This window comes from Dermacentor albipictus, chromosome 1 (assembly GCF_038994185.2).
Source record: "Dermacentor albipictus isolate Rhodes 1998 colony chromosome 1, USDA_Dalb.pri_finalv2, whole genome shotgun sequence".
NCBI classification, from domain to species: Eukaryota; Metazoa; Arthropoda; class Arachnida; order Ixodida; family Ixodidae; genus Dermacentor; species Dermacentor albipictus.
Window position 1 is genome coordinate 112,913,055 of NC_091821.1, and position 17,828 is coordinate 112,930,882.

General features: G+C 44.7%; 2 protein-coding genes across 2 annotated transcripts in view; one reads left to right on the forward strand and one right to left on the reverse strand.

The window, feature by feature from the left end:
- Positions 1-17,828, reverse strand: part of LOC139049446 (N(G),N(G)-dimethylarginine dimethylaminohydrolase 1) — a 78,566-nt gene that overhangs the window by 24,039 nt on the left and 36,699 nt on the right. The gene's annotated exons all lie outside the window — the stretch shown is intronic.
- Positions 3,727-16,986, forward strand: LOC139049448 (cAMP-regulated phosphoprotein 19-like). Its single transcript, XM_070524837.1, has 4 exons — positions 3,727-3,937; positions 10,568-10,678; positions 15,237-15,421; positions 16,321-16,986. The coding sequence occupies exons 1-4, from the start codon at positions 3,869-3,871 to the stop codon at positions 16,415-16,417; spliced, it is 462 nt and encodes a 153-aa protein (XP_070380938.1). The 5' UTR covers positions 3,727-3,868; the 3' UTR covers positions 16,418-16,986.

Below are 17,828 nucleotides of genomic sequence, written 5' to 3' on the forward strand. Positions count from 1 at the left end.
TTGCACTGGCTTCTGCACGCTACCGCTCACATTCTTTTTGAAGCGCTAACATCACAATATATCTGCCAAGGACCAAAAAAATGTATTAGTCCATAACATTTGCAGCTCCACGTCACGTTTCGTCATCTTGATGAAAACGCAAAATTGCATTTTGCAATACTTCCGCTTCCCGGCACAAATTTTAAAACACGTGACCTCTCGACAGCCAATCAGAGAGTAAACATGGCGGATAATGGCGGCCGTGCAGCCGCCATGCGTGTCCAGAATAGAGCCCCAGAATAGAGCCCTTGGTGACGGAAACGGCGAAGTGAAACGGAAACGGCGAAGTATAGCTGTCGCTTTCCGAAGCGTTATAAGATTGCGCCCCTAGTGCAGTTGCACGCGATCTCTGCGCCATCTACAAGTGAAACTGGAGCGGCCAGCGCTTTTCAGTGTTGACAGCAGCGCAGTGGAATCAGAGTGGAAGAGACGCTGTTTACATTAGCCATGTCACTCCGCATATGACTGCACACGTTCGCGATCGATACCAGTTGCACGAAAGTTGTGCGCTCGATCTCGTCAAAGTGCGGGGCATAACACTCAGACGAGCGACGAAAAGTGAGCCACTATCGTTTGAACTAACCCTGGCATCATACAAGATGTGGACGTGCTCAGCAAGGTGCGCTGCAGTGACCATAGGATGGTAAGAACTCGAATTAGCCTAGACCTGAGGAGGGAACGGAAGAAACTGGTACATAAGAAGCCGATCAATGAGTTAGCGGTAAGAGGGAAAATAGAGGAATTACAGATCGAGCTACAGAACAGGTATTCCTCTTTAACTCAGCAAGAGGACCTTAGTGTTGAAGCAATGAACGACAATCTCATGGGCATCATTAAGGAGTGTGCAACAGAGGTCGGTGGTAACTCCGTTAGACAGGATACAGTAAGCTATCGCAGGAGACGAAAGATCTGATCAAGAAACGCCAATGTATGAAAGCCTCTAACCCTACAGCTAGAATATAATTGGCAGAACTTTCGAAGTTAATCAACAAGCGTAAGACAGCTGACATAAGGAAGCATAATATGGGTAGAATTGAACATGCTCTCAGGAACGGAGGAAGCCTAAAAGCAGTGAAGAAGAAACTAGGAATTGGCAAGAATAATTTGGCAGATCTATGTGTTAAGAGACAAAGCCGGCGATATCATTATTATTATGGATGAGATAGTTCAAGTGGCTGAGGAGTTCTATAGAGACTTATACAGTACCAGTGGCACCCACGACGATAATGGAAGAGAGAATAGCCTAGAGGAATTCGAAATCCCACAGGTAACGCCGAAAGAAGTAAAGAAAGCCTTGGGAGCTATGCAAAGGGGGAAGGCAGCTGGGGAGGATCAGGTAACAGCATATTTGTTGAAGGATGGTGGGCAGATTGTTCTAGAGAAACTGGCCACCCTGTATACGCAATGCCTCATGACCTCGAGCGTACCGGAATCTTGGAAGAACGCTAACATAATCCTAATCCATAAAGAAGGGGACGCCAAAGACTTGAAAAATTATAGACCGATCAGCTTACTGTCAGTTGCCTGCAAACTATTTACTAAGCTAATCGCAAATAGAATCAGGAACACCTTAGACTTCTGCCAAGCAAAGGACCAGGCAGGATTCCGTCTGGATAACGGACTGGATAATGAATCCTTACCAACTAGCTCAGCTTTCTGTCGTTCTAAGGATTCCGTAAAGGCTACTCAACAATAGACTATATTCACACTATGAATCAGGCGATAGAGAAATGTGCGGAATATAACGAACCCTTATATATAGCTTTCATTGATTACGAGAAAGCGTTTGATTCTGTCGAATCCTCAGCAGTCATGGAGGCATTACGGAATCAGGGTGTAGACGAGCCGTATGCAAAAATACTGAAAGATATCTATAGCGGCTCCACAGCTACCTTAGTCCTCCATAAAGAAAGCAACAAAATCCCAATAAAGAAAGGCGTCAGGCAGGGAGATATGATCTCTCCAATGCTATAATATAATAATATATGGGGTTTTACGTGCCAAAACCACTTTCTGATTATGAGGCACGCCGTAGTGGGGGACTCCGGAAATTTTGACCACCTGGGGTTCTTTAACGTGCACCTAAATCTAAGTACACGGGTGTTTTCGCATTTCGCCCCCATCGAAATGCGGCCGCCGTGGCCGGGATTCGACCCCGCGACCTCGTGCTCAGCAGCCTAACACCATAGCCACTGAGCAACCGCGGCGGGTATCTCTCCAATGCTATTCACAGCGTGTTTACAGGCGGTATTCAGAGACTTGGATTGGGAAGAATTGGGGATAAAAGTTAATGGAGAATACCTTAGTAACTTGCGATTCGCTGATGATATTGCCTTGCTTAGTAACTCAGGGGACCAATTGCAATGCATGCTCACTAACCTGGAGAGGCAAAGCAGAAGAGTGGGTCAAAACCTTAATCTGCAGAAAACTAAAGTAATGTTTAATAGTCTCGGAAGAGAACAGCAATTTACAATAGGAAGCGAGGCACTGGAAGTGGTAAGGGAATACATATACTTAGGGCAGGTAGTGACGGCGGATCCGGATAATGAGACGGAAATAATCAGAAGAATAAGAATGGGCTGGGGTGCGTTTGGCAGGCATTCTCCGATCATGAACAGCAGGTTGCCATTATCCCTCAAGAGAAAAGTATATAATAGCCGTGTCTTACCAGTACTCACCTACGAAGCAGAAGCCTGGAGGCTTACGAAAAGGGTCATACTTGAATTGAGGACGACGCAACGAGCTATGGAAAGAAGAATGATGGGTGTAACGTTAAGGGATAAGAAAAGAGCAGATTGGGTGAGGGAACTAACGCGAGTTAATGACATCTTAGTTGAAATCAAGAAAAAGAAATGGGCATGGGCAGGACATGTAATGAGGAGGGAAGATAACGGATGGTCATTAAGGGTTACGGACTGGATTCCAAGGGATGGGAAGCGTAGCAGGGGGCGGCAGAAAGTTAGGTGGGCGGATGGCATTAAGAAGTTTGCAGGGACAAGATGGCCACAATTAGTACATGACCGGGGTTGTTGGAGAAGTATGGGAGAGGCCTTTGCCCTGCAGCGGGCATAACCAGGCTGATGATGATGATGATCGTTTGGAATGGCGTATGATTTTCATCGCCTCTCTAGCGGCCGGTGTCAGAGATATTGGGGCGAAGAATGAAAAACTTCGTCGTGCCATCTGAACAGTGCACGGTGCCTATCCTTGTCGGCTCACCCACGCAGGCTTTCCCTCACACTTACAGCATAGAGAAAGAGATTTCTTTCTCTGTGCTTACAGCATACGGCGCGCGGCCGCGATGCTTATCGCACTTGGAAACGGCGACGCCGCCGGTCGAGATTCGCCTGCAATGTCCATATAATTACGATCGCTATAAAAAAAAAATCAAACGAAGGTTTGTGTTTCGTTTCCATTCTATGGCACGCTGCATGTGTAACACGCAGAAGCCAGCGCTCCGCGTATCGACACTCGTGCAGTGAAGCTGAACGGTCGCACCGGCTAGCTGAGCGACGGACAGCTGTCAGGGGAGAGGAGGGCGAAAGGGGAGCACGTCACGTCACTATCACTTTTGTTTGTGATTTACTTTCTGGCCGTCCATAGGCATTGACGTTGACTGTATGCCTGACGTAATTGTGACGCGATTTGACACGGTCAATGGGAGGCATACGGAGTTCCCGCCTCCTGGTGTAGATCGGTTGCGTGCTGTATTCTGCCGCGTGCAGCCGCAGTTGTCTTTCGCATAGCCGTTAAGCAAGCCCAAACGCTTTGTTGCCTTAGCTGCAAGATTCTGTTTTGCCGAGTGCTCCGCTTACCGTCTGTTAAAGTCATGGCTACAGAAGACAGCCAAGTCGCAGGATGTTCTGCGGAAGTCGAAATCACCGGCAAGCATGAACAGGTGGGAGCGTCGCTTTTAGGCTTATCCTAAATGACGGTTCCTCTAGAACATTCACTTGTTTAATAAGGGGACCTTGGCTTTCAGGCTGCTCACGCGCGTCACTCTCCACACTTAATATTGTTGGCCTTATTTCACGCAGTGCAGAGATGTGTTCCGTAGTATATAGCTGTTGACTGTTAACGGGCCCTTGAAGCAGATATGAAACGTAACGCGTAGTTGCGATGCTGAGTTCAGTGTCGGTTATTAAGCCGCTGTCTCCTCGTATACCTTGCTGTGCTGATATTCCCACAGACTGCTTGATTTACCTTTGTCAGTTGAGGTTTTTGACTATTTCGTTACTTATCAGTCGTGCTTTTAAAGCCGCTTGCCTGTCGTTTCTGAAGCCTTTTTTTTTTCTTTTTTTTCACGGCAGACAAGGGCGTGGCGCGCGCCGTGGTATTTGGCGATCCGGTCGGCCGCGTCCCTCTGCACCACGCGTTCACTATACCGCTGCGGGAACTTTCCCCTATTTGAGATCTTGTGGGGAACCCGCCGTGGTTGCTTGGTGGCTATGGTGTTGGGCTGCTAAGCACGAGGTCCCGGGATCGAATCCCGGCCACCGCGGCCGCATTTCGATGGGGGCGAAATGCGAAAACACCCGTGTACTTAGATTTAGGTGCACGTTAAAGAACCCCAGGTCGTCGAAATTTCCGGAGTCCTCCACTATGGCGTGCCTCATAATCAGAAAGTGGTTTTGGCACGTTACACCCCATAATTTAATTTTTAACGTGCACCTAAATCTAAGTACACGAGCGTTTTTTGCATTTCGCTCCCATCGAAATGCGGCCGGCAGCTCAGCAGCGCAACGCCATAACCACTGGGCTACAGCGGCGGGTCACAACTCCACTGGGGACAAAGATAACATGACAACGTTCGACACGCGACCTCTTCACGTAAGCGCAGAGCGGACAGTCAAATCCGTTATGTCCGTAATATTGAGTGCTCCTTAGCCACGGATTGCAGCCAGTATATTCGCCCCTAAGTAAAAATAAGTATTTTAAACCTCGTCTTTCTTATTTGGTGCCTGTCTTCTGTCACGTTTTTCCCGAACTATGCAAGAACCGACTAGCCGAACGAGTGCTGCTAATTTTCCTCCGCCCCGGCGGCAAAAGTTGACAGGTCATCACAATGAAATTTCTCTTCCACTGTGTTTAAGTTAGGTTAAAAAGAAAAATGTAACTTTTCCACACTATCACGATCTTCCTGCTGCTTCGAGAAAATTACAATTACAAACTGACACCACCAGCCTCAACACTTCCTGCTCACCTGCAGCCAGGCACGTACCCAGGATTTTTTTTCGGGGGGGGGGGGGGGGGCAACCAACTCCATCATCATCATCATCATCATCATTGTCGTCGTCATCGTCATCATCATCATCATCAGCGTGTTTTATGTCCACCGCAGGACGAAGGCCTCTCCCTGCGATCTCCAATTACCCCTGTCCTGCGCCAACCGATTCCAACTAGCGCCCGCGAATTTCCTAATTTCATCGCTCCACCTAGTGTTTTGTCGTCCTCGATTGCGTTTCCCTTCTCTTGGTACCCATTCTGTAACCCTAATGGTCCAACGGTTATCTAACCGGCGCATTACATGACCTGCCCAGCTGAAGTTTTTTCCTCTTTATGTCAATTAGAAGATCGTCTATACCCGTTCGCTCTCTGATCCAAACCACTCTCTTTCTCTTTTAACGTTATGCCTAGCAATCTTCGTTCGATCGCTCTTTGCGCGGTCCTTAACTTGCTCTCAAGTCTCTGCCCCATATGTCAGCACTGGCAAAATGCACTGATTGCACACCTTACTTTTCAATAATAATGGAAAGCTTCCAGTCAGGAGCTGGCAATGTCTGCCGTATGCGATCCAACCTATTTTTATTCTTCTGTGAATTTCCTTCCTATGATCAGGGTTCCCTGTGATTAATTGACCTATAGGTTAACATACTCCTTCACAGTCTCTAGTGGCCGACTGGCGATCCTGATCTCTTGTTCCTTTGCCCGGCTATTTATCATTATCTTCGTCTTCTGCATATTAATATTCAACCCCACTCTTACACTCTCTCTGTTAAGGTCTCCAATTATTTGTTGTAACTCGTCTGCATTGTTGTTGAATAGAACAATGTCATCGGCAAACCGAAGGTTGCTGAAATATTTGCCGTCGATCTTTACTCCTAAGCCTTCCCAGTTTAATAGCTTGAATTCTTCTAAGCGCGCAATGAATAACTTTGGAGAAATTGTGTCTCCCTGTCTGACCCCTTTCTCTATAGGTATCTCCCTGCTTTTCTTTTGTAGAACTAAGGTAGCTGTAGAACCTCTGTAGATGTTATTTCGCGAAGGACGAGTCAGTAAGACGAGAAACTATTTACAGATTATATTTACAAAAACGTTGCAGCGCTGACCGGTTAGATTCACAGCGCGAGCCCAGTTCGTTCTTCCTCCTCTTTTCTGGAGTTATGGCGTCTACGCGCCTCGTTCAAGCAAACAAATACCACACGCATGTAGCAATATTTTCCAAGCTTTTTACGTAAGCGTTCTGTACTCCTTGATTACGTAGTGCATCTACGATTGCTGGTATCTCTACTGAATCAAATGCCTTTTCGTAATCTATATAAGCCACATAGCGAGGCTTATTGTACTCTGCAGATTTCGCGATAACCTGATTGATGACATGGATGTGATCCAGTGTAAAGTATATCTTCCTGAAGCCAGCCTGTTCCCTTGGTTGACAAAATCCAGTGTTGCCCTTATTCTATTGGAGATTATTTTGGTTAATATTTTATATAATACTGGGAGCAAGCTAATGGTCCCATAATTGTTCAATTCTTTAACGTCTCCTTTTTTTGTGGATTAGTATAATATCTGCATTCTTCCAGTTTTCTGGGACCCTTGCAGTCGATAGACACTTCGTATAAAGAGCCGCCAGTTTTCCAAGCATTATGTTTTCTCCATCTTTGATTAAATCAACTGTTATTCCACCTTCTCCTCCCGCTCTTCATCGTTTCATGTCTTGCAGGGCCCTTCTGACCTCATCGCTAGTTATAGGAGAGTTTCTGTATCCTGTTCATTACTGTTTCTAAGTGAGCTATCGTGACTCCTCTGGGTGCTGTATACAGGTCAGCTTAGAATTTTTCCGCTGCTTTTACTATATCTTCGAGATTGCTGATGATATTATCCTTCTTATCTTTTAGTGCATACATCATTGTTTGTCCTATGCCAGGTTTATTTTTTACTGATTTCAGGCTGCGTTCATTTTTTACGGCTTCTTCAGTCTTTCTCATGTTATAGTTTCGAATATCAGTTATTTGTTTTGCCTTGTTGATCAGTTTTGACAGCTCCGCGAATTGCGTAACGCTGTACGGCCTCCAGTCCCATACAACCGCGTAGAGCGCAGGACTCTGCGATTCTAGACGTACAGCGCTCACCGCGAAAGGTTAGAAAAACACCCACATAAGCACAGCAGAGAAGTGGCTACGTGAGGCGGTTCCAAACAAGTAATTGTTCTCCACTTCCGGCGGCGTTTTCTCTACTTCCTTTTTAAATAAAAAGATGTTGATCCATAATTATTCTCATAAACAACGGTTAACTTATTTATTATTCGCGTTTGCTTGCAGTTTGGTTGTTACCTTGGCTCTCTCCCTTAGTAGATCGCTTAATTTCTCAACTCCTTGCGATTTTTGTTTCCAGTTGCCAATTTTGCACGAAAAGTGCTATACAATTAGGGAAAAACAGACGAGGTAACGGGTGACAGTCATCTTACTTATGGGTTTAAGGGTTATTGCAGGGTTTCATGATGGACGCTCTTTCACATTATTTTATTTCCCACCTTATCTAACCCATATCAAGTGTATATGGTTCCGGGCATCTGCCAGCGTCGCAGCGAGCCGTAACTCAAGGAAATAATGAAGCAAAGGGATAAGTTAAACGCAATTGGCGTTTTCTCCGGCCGCAACTCGTTTCATGAGAGCACACACCAGCTGAGTAACAGCCGCATCCCTCTCCTGGTCCCAGGACCAGCCTAAACAAAGAAGGTTGAACTAACAAAAGCAACAGCTATGCGCGTGACGGTTGAATAGATGGTGACAATTGAACGCATCTCGAGTTAATCGCGCGGGTGCGGAATCTATGAGAAAACTGTCCTTCACATTACAAGAGATGCCGATAACTACCGCCATCTAAAAGGAGTGAAAAAGGCAGCATAATGCTGACCGATGAACAGCTGCCAAGTCTCAACATTGATCTGGCGGCGCTTTAGGAATGTGTGAGGAGTGGTGGCGTGGGCGTGGAGGGGTTGGGGGGGGGAGGGTATGCCGCTTGATTTTGGGGGGGGGGGGCCGGGCCCCCCCCTGGGTACGTGCCTGCCTGCAGCTTGAATATAGAACACACTGCGTACTCTGATCCCAGGTAGCTATACCCGTTGCTGAGATCTCAAATATGTAAAAATCTCAAGCAGCAGTAGTGACCGGGTGGCGCAGAGGGATGTGACCGAACGCATCCGTTAAGCGGAAGCCCGGGCCCAACTCCGACGTGGCCTATTCAAATACATGTAAAAGGCAAAAACGTTTTTCTGAGATAACCCCTAAACCGATTTTAATCAAATTTGTTGCATTTTAGAGAGAGTTAAATTCTAGGGACTGTTGGTAGCGCAATTTCGATTTAGGTCCTGAATTTCGTTAAGATTTTCAAAAATTCGGAAGTTTGAAGAAGATAGAAGCACGAAGTTTACAGATTCATAACTCTCTGCATAAAAAACAGATATCGCGGTTCTGTAAACGGAACCCATTAGATCATTCAAAGCGGACAAATTCGATACGTCATTTTATATCTTACCTGAATTTATTACGCCGTATACAAGGGTTCTGCAAAAGCTGTATTTCCATATTACTAAACTTTTTGAGATTCATGTGTAACATGTCAATTTTGTCCGCTTGAAATGTACTATTAGATGCGATTCACGGAATTGTATTATCAATTTTCGTTGCTGAGTTCTGGAGTTCTGTTGAGTTCACTCTGGAGTTGTAAACTTGAAAGTGTCGTCTATCGAAAATTTTCAATTTTTCGCCAATTTCTAATAAAAAATTGACGACCTAAATAAAAAAATCCGAAACCAACAGTCACTAGATTTTAAGCTTTTAAATGCAACAATCCTTGTCAAGTTTGGTGCAGTGGTTGCCGAAAAAAGTGAATTCTCCTTTTACGTGTATTTAGATAGGAGCACCCAAGCTAAAGATTCCTCTTAAGGCACGGTCGACCGCGGTGCGCCGTGGGTTGACGTGTGCAACAGTTCAGTCGAAGCGCCATTTGTTTCGGTTCCTAAGCTGAGCGCTCCAGTTATGTTTTTGGGATTGATTGAAGAGATCGCGTCCATGGCCGTGACGGCTGTGGTTTTATGGAAGGCATTTAAAACGTATAACGTCTTTTCGCCACATAACACTGACATAAAATCAACACTCGAATATAACTTGCACAGCGAGAGCGGCAGCAAACTAAATAAAATTAGGGTATTGAACCGAAACTGAACCTAAAAATAAAAATAAAACTAGAGGTGCTCGGTTCAGGTTGGCCACCTTCCCTGAAACTTTTTACCCATAGACTACCTGCACTTATGGTTCAACCTAAAGCCCCTGCATCTACGCGCCACCGCCCTTGGCCGGCGGTGGCGCGTAGATGCAGGGGCTTTAGTTCAACCATGCCACCTGCATGCAAACGCAAACAAACTTGATGTCATTGTATAAGTAGCAGCACCATTATTATGTTGTCACCAACTCGCCTCAGGAAGGTATAAATGTTAGTAAATACTCTGAGCGTTTGAAATTGGTAACCGCCAAACAGTTCTCCGGAGGACGGAGAAAATGAAGCGCTTCCTACCTGGACGGTTGTTCTCGATCACATTGGTATGTAAATTAAAGTGCTGTGTAAATCACGTGTTACTTCCGAGGCGTGCTTCCACAGTGGTGTGTGTGCGTGTGCGCGCGTGTGTGTGTGTAACTGTTGGCGGCCTGAAGAAGCATGCGTAACTTTCTTTCCTTTCTGTTTTAAATGTTTCGTGGAGCGCAGGACCGCTGTATAGTTTCCGTAAAGAATAAAGTTACGCTGCTTTCTTGCAATTAAATTCAGGTTGTGCAAACGAACGCAAACTTGTTCAAACCTTCATTTTTCACTCTGGAATTGAACAGAAACAAAGAACCGGAACGAAAGAAAGTTTCAGCTCTACCCTCTGAAGTTTAAAATAAAGTTCTACGAGCCGAAAAGCAGCAGGCAGACTAAAAGGCAAATAACGTCACCGGAGTGCCGTTCCCAGCGCCGCCATAGGTCGTGTGCACGAAGCCATGTCAGACCGGAGATGTCAACCTATGCGATGTCATTCGTATATCAGTACTATTTGATTAGCGTGGGGAACTTAGTAATGTCCAGTGGAATCGATCAAGGATTGTGCGCCCTGTACCTGAGTAGTAATGTTTTCGTCGTTTTTTTCCAGCGTCGGTAAATCAACATTCCACTCAAGCTAGTGCCGCAATATTTTTCTTCCGCGGAGCGCATCTTTGCGTAGGTGTGCCTCTATTTCGTGCAAATCAACTGGTATGCTCTTGTCCTTCGGCAGCAAATAGAGCGACAAGCCCAACTGGTGGAAGAATCGAAGTTCATGTCTAAGTACCCAGGGAGAACAGTTCCCGGAGGAGCTCTGGTTTTCCAGAAACGACAGAAGAAAGGGGTGAGACTTGCAGCACAGTCTATTAGAAAGTCAGGCTGATGGGAGAAATTCGCACATGAGTGAACTGCTGGAAGTATACGAACCGGCTCATACATTTTCACATGTAAAATGTCACCAAATTGTCTTGGCGCTGCACTACGTGCCCGCAGAGAGTTTGTAGAGCTGGCGTTAAAATAGCCACACAGCAGGGTTAGAAAAAAATACAAAAACAAAAAATACCAAGAAATGCATTCCGTTTGCTTTGCAGAGTTCATCGTGTGCTACTTTGTTTCATCCCGTCCTAAAATATGGTCAAATCTCAAGTAAAGGCCTTCCGTATTTTGTAAATCGACAGAGGTGTGCAAACACGCTGAATTACATTAAAGGGACACTAAAGGAAAATATTAAGTAAAACTAAAGTGATTAGCGCTTGAGAATCTCTAAGGCATCAATATTATCGCGAACAGAACCTTAATAATGGAGAAATTGAGGTAAATGCAGGACATAATTAGCGACTCCCCTGGTATACTTGCCCGATTCTGTCACAAAAGGAAATAAAATGCTACTTATCCAGTTCTATTTCATCTTTAGCAAAAAGAATTAATTGAGATTACACTTGAAAACGTCGAAAGGTTTCGTTTTCGCTCGTCTCCGTGCCACCCACGCTTTAGCGTTTCACTAGTTTCATTATCGTGCAGTGCTGCGCTGGTTTTGCTGGCTCGTGAAACTCGCACAAACTGAAAGTAGTAGAGAATTCAACTTCCATGTGATGTCGCAGGATGCCCGAACGGTCCACGACATTTGACCACAAAGCAGCTGCAACGGCAAATCTACCGCTGTCTTGGCTCGGTTTCTCCATGGCCACGCGTTTGCGCTTTGGGCAATAGACCGTACCGCCGTCTGTCGTGCGCCGTTTTACTGCCAGACGGTAACAAAGGGCAGTGACGGTGTATACACCGTCACCCCTCCCCCCGGTTGGGTGGCTGGAGATTTGAATTTCGAAAAAGGTATTAGGACCCTCCAGATGCAATTTTCTCGTAAACTTAGTATTCACACGAAACAAGCGTTGCGAGGTTTCTGGAATGGTATTTAGACAGTCCTCGTAGACTTAGTAATTGCCTTGCCTTTAGAGTCCCTTTAAGCCAAAACGTCGTGTTATATACAGTGTCGGCAGATGTCTGGCACCAGATGCACCAGACGGTTTGTAAGTAATGTACGTAATGGCAAGCTCATTTTGTCAGTTTTGGTGGCTGTCATTTGCTGAATGGGAAAGTGTACTAAGATAAGATCTGGAATGGAGTCTGTCTCAAGAAATGCATTGTAATTTTTGAAGGTCATGACTCATAAGACAATCTCAATTAAGTGCCAAAGATGGAGTAATTGAAGGTCAGGTGAATGCAAAGCTCGTGCAGAAGCTTAAACAATTAGCATGGGACCGAGTTTGAGCGTATTTTAAGTGACGGTATGAAAACAGTCCATGCGGAAGCAGTAAGAGAAGCAGAGCGAGCGAGAATAACGTCAAGTTGACTTTTTATTATAACAGATTACTCAAGGTTGCAAGAAATTTGAATGCGTCAATTTAATTTATAATGTCGTCTTTGGGGATAAGATGTCCAGCAGAGATAATTTAAAGGCCAAATGCAACGAAATTTTGAAGAGCGCAGAAAGGCTAGTTTTAGATAGTGTAGATAAAATTTTGCACGGAAGCTTCTCTTAGACTCAAATACGAGTGAATGCACCACGTGAACATGTCTGACGACTAGTTTCGAACACAGTTCATTTACCCCAGCAGCCAGATTTGACCATGGACTGCCCAGTGAACCATGCTGGAGTCAGACAAACAATACCGCAAAGTGGGTGAAGTTCCCAAAGAATGCTACTCGCATATAAAAGACGCCGACGCCGTTATCGGTCGCAGGCATTCTCGGCATTACACCCGGGACTGGGCATGCAGCGCCCACGGTGCGCTGAAAATCTGAAGACTGTGGTCTGGGATCTGCGTCATATCCGCTGACCACCAGGTACACGCATTGTCTGCTTAGGTGTTTAAGGGTTCTTGAGAAACACATGCAATTATCCGTACTGAAAAGGTTGCTGCAATAGTATACAGGGTGTCCAAGCTAACTTTAGCCAGAGTTTAAAGATATGCCGATGCTTTCTAAGACGAAGCGAGTGAATGCATGTTGCTGACTATCGTATGAAGTAAGTCGAACAATTTTTTTATTCTGCTTACCTGCATAATGAGTCAAGATTAATTACCCACTTCTGAAACAACGAAGTTGGGCAAAACATTCCACTTAGAAAGTTGTAGAGCGGTTTGCAAAACGTCCGATTGAACAGTTTGTAATTTCCTGTACATTATGTTTTTTTTTTTCGATTACTGCAGATGCCCGCGGAAAAAAAACACGTGACATGCCTGCTTGCGCGCCGTGATTGCAGTGTTTCCAAACGTTCCGCGTACAAACGAACATAGCATTCAACAGGGTGCTCTACCGCGACAGGGCAACGACGTAGGCGTTGGCTGTGCGACTGACAACAGCAACCGTTATCGCTTTCACTACGATAACGGTTGCCCTGTCGCCTTTTAACTATTTCCGTACCGCGCCCATTGTGTATCGTTAGCCCGCTAACGATGATTTGAAACGCCACTTTCGAGAGCTTTCGCGCCACTCACGAACACACTGCGCTATCGGACGTGAAGGAGAACTATATTTTTATTTTCTAAAGCAGTTCGATTTTTTTCCCAAGAGGCGGTAATTTATGAACGTGCTCCGAAGTTTCGCGATCGTCAAAGTAGGAAGCAAAAATGGCTGCCTCCGGGAGCAGCGCTCGCGCACCGAATGATCGAAGATCTCGCGATTTCGCTGCGTCTGCGGCTCATTCTATTGACGGATCGTGCAGCAGCGAGTCTGAGGATGCTGCCTTTTCGTCGGACTTGGACTCTGAGAGGGACTACCGACGCAAACCAGCCCGGGACATCGGCGGCCGCAGCCCGGCACGCCCAACTGTAGTGCTCGCAGTTAAAAATTTTTCGTTGAACAGGTATTCCACTACAAATTTTTTTTCGGAGATAGTGTCAATTAGACGGCAATATATTTTGTATCTCAATTTTTTTACATAATGTTCTTAGTAGATACAAGCGTGTCTTTAGAAACTTTGTTCAGTGTTATCTCACAATCTTGATACTGGCAATTTATATCTTTTTTATAACATATATCTCGTTAACAAAACCTTTATGCGTGAAAAGTGCATTCATTCTGCTTTTTGTTTATGTATTACATAAAATATTCAGTGCAGTAGTTCCTTCAGAACAGCATCTGGCGTAATCTACAAAAACACCTATTTTTCCCATGGTAAGTAAGGAAAGAGTAAGCGGCAGCACACTCGGCTACAAGCTGTGTTCGTTTGTACGCGGAACCTTTAGGAGCATTGCAATCACGGCGCGCAAGCGGGCATGTCACGTGGTGTTTTTCTTCTGTATCTTGCGGGCATCTGGCAGTAAGCGGAAAAAAACTAATACGTAATAGATCGAAAATTATAAACGGTTTAATCGGACCGCTCTACAACTTTCTAAATGGAATGTTTTGCCTAACTTCGTTGCTTCAGAAGTTGGTTAATTAATTTAATAATTACGCAATTAGGCATAATAAAAAATAGCGACTTACTACATACACTAGTCAGCAACATGCATTTGATCGTGTCGCCTTAGAGTGCATCGGCATTTTTTTAAACTCTGGCTAAATTTACCTGGGACACCCTGTATACATATTTATATCTAATTTAGCCAAAGTGATATTTCGTTGCATTTGGCCATTAGTGGAAAGACACCTCACAAAAGTAAATTGCTGCGCGAAAGAACCACGTACCAAGTTACAATGAATATACCTGATATATCATAATGACGATTCATTGCCAATAATGATTAGCCAATTTAGCAACATTTTTTTTTCTTTAACTATATGCAAAAGTGTATATAATGTGGTAATTCCTCTTCAGATACAGCAGTAAAATTGTGGCTCCGAAAAAAATATTGCAGGTAAATTAAATAGATGAAGCCGTGAAACCTCTATAAGTGTACATGAAACAGATTTGGGCAGGAACAATTTTAAACAGTACCTGCTCTGCACTTTACCAGGAAATCTAAAGGGCTGCCACATTCCGTGCGAAACAAGGGTGATGGACTATTAAATTGTATAGTCACACCTGTCTGGGCAGACCTAATTACCTCGCTTAACAGATGTTACAGTTCTTTAAATGCTAAAATCGGGACTGGTTCCTTTTCAGCTTGGCTACATGGTTTCTTCTAGGCTGGTATCTGCACATATTTGTGAAACAAAAAATATTGTTAACTAAACTGGATTGGCAAATTACACCTCTGAAATACTGGAAATGTCATTCACCATGAGCGAAGTGTTAACCAGAAAGTATGCACATATGAAAAACAGGCTTGAAGTTCCCGTGCTAGCTCCCCGTAATGTAATGAGACTTGAGCAGTGCCTGCACAAGCACTAAATGGCTCAAGAATGCAAAAATTGAAACCTGCGATATTGATTTTTTTTTTCTTATTACGTGTGTGCAGCAAGTCTATTTCGACTCGGGAGACTACTACATGGCCAAGGAAAGAGACCAGAGAGTGGTTCTGCGGGGGCTCCCCACCGTTCCCCAAAACCTCATAGGAGTGGCCACCACCAAAACGGAGTCACTGCCACTGCGCAAGCCTTCGCCGGTGCAAAGCAAGCTGGCCTCGGAGCCTTTTTCTACAAGGTTAAAAGTGGGGGCTGCCCACTCTATACAGGGCTCTACGTGACATGTCGTGAAACTCTTTTGCTGTTGCTGCTGTTTTTGTTCACAGCTGCAAGCAACAGGGGCCATTAAACCTAAACTGGTCAGATGCTTAGGAGGTCAACCGATCCACTTTTTGCTCGCTTTGGTGAGACTGGACAAACTATTAAGACCAAACCATTGATCTGGTGTTTCAAGTTCAAAAGTAAATGCACTAGCGCCCGTTTCATTCATTTCAGTCAAATTTTTTCATGGCATATCATACTTGAGCCTAATTCACAAATCTCTGATATAGTTGATCACAGTAATGTCTGTAAAAGTTGCAGCATGAGAGGCTCACCTCATTCAACAGCTGGGGTGGGAGCAATATTGAGCAAACTATTCCAGAAGAGGCAACTGTCTACCCTATGGCCATATGGGCCCATTTCCAGCTTCAGTGTTGACAGAATTCATCGAAATTCATGAACCTTAAAGCTCTTCGGACACCCGTATTCAAATTAGGCCAATTTACACTTGCAACATTCAAACAGCATTTCTGTAGGGAGATTGAGGCACTCACACAATTAACTATTTTGATATATTGGCAAATAGTATACAGGTGCAATATGTTACCAGTGCCAGTTGAACTGCAACTTTTCAGATGATCCTCCCTTGTCATTTTACCTCTAGCAAAGTTTTTGACAGGGTGTTGCAAATGAGTTGCATTTTCTGCACGACAAGCTCAGGCATATGTCGGGATTTACATTTTTTAGCCGCACTTACATAAAAAACATTCTTGCAGAAACACTTCATTGGTAAAACAGACTAAAAGCAGAACAAGACCAAATGCTGGGCTTTCCTGCAAGGTGTGTAAATGATCATGTTGGTCTGCTTTCTTGCAGCAAAAGTGTCCGAAAGGAGCACTCTCCATGCAGTGGCACAGACTCACTTCTGGACAAAGAAGACAAGGAAGGTGCAGTTCCTGCTGTTAACCCATAGTTTGCCTGGTGCCCCTAGTTCCTTTTTTCAGTCAGTTTTACATAGACTATTTTGGCACCTTCTTAAATGCCATCTTTCCCATTGAATAGTTCTTGGACTTGCAGTTTGTAGGTCTGAACCTGCCCTTCAGCTTTAATTAAAATAAAAATGAGCTTGGTGAGAGCTCACAGTGACATTTTACCAATCGGTATTGCTGGCTCTGTTTTACACTGTGTGTTGCCGATCTACATTTGGGTTCCACTTACCAGTACATTAAAGCCATGCTGATTGCATACACTACAAAAAAATATTGCAGGTAATTATCTAAAATATTTCGGCACGAGAAAAAAAGCCATAGTGAGCACGGATGGTCGCCAAGTCTAATCACCGGGTGTTGGTTTTTATAATTTTAACTTTTCTGGAGTAATATTAGTGGTATGTATAAGCAAATATCATTTCTATGGAGCATTTATCACCTATGCATTACAATAGCATACCTTATAATGTGATCTTCTACAGAGCATATTTTCCTGTGATCCATGCCATTGGTGCAATAAATAAACAATGCACAGATTTTTTTTTTTTTTTCATATCAATGCCCGTTTGCCATCTCTTCTTGAATCAACAGTGAACACACTGCAGAACGAACCACTGTTTTGATAAGCTGATGAAGAAACTGCTGGGAATTACAAACAGGCTTTTGACCATGCCTGAACAAGTTCAGAATAGGAAGAAAAAAAAGTTGTTTATCATGCGATTATTGTACTTAAAAAAAAAGAAGCATGACAGACTAATTTCAGAAGTAGTTGTCTGGATGTTGGTCATCGAAGAATGTGACAAACTGTGCGGAAGCGGTGGCACTGCCATCGTCAACTTTGTTTATCTGCGGCTTCTCTGCATTGCAGTGTCTGTCGTATCTTGCCACACAACGATAAACGTCATCTGGCTCACCCGCACTTCCTTTCTACAACACTGCGAGCCCAGTACTTCCAAGTCATGAACGGCATGCGCGCTATCAGCATGACAGAGCATTCTCAACAGGAAAGTAGCGAGCGCAGCATTTTCAGGAAACGCAAGCAGGGGCACAGCCGCACCGCAGTGAGCATGGCGCTCACGAACCACTTCATCTTTCTCGTCCAGGTCCTTGGTTTTTTGTTGCCCCACAACGTATGCATACAGGATCACGGCCCGGCTTCGCTGCTTGATCTTCCGTTTACTGAAATCCATGGAACACAGCGGATGCGCACCCTGTCCGGCGCAGCCCTCGACGAGATGGACTGGCGGGAGAGCGAACCCTATCGCTTCACTTCTACAACTGAGATGGCAGCGACACCAACGGCGTATAAATGGAGCAACTTGTCGATCGTCGACATTGGGAACGGCCGCGCCGCAGTGAGCATGGCGCTCACGAACCACTTTATCTTTCTCGTCC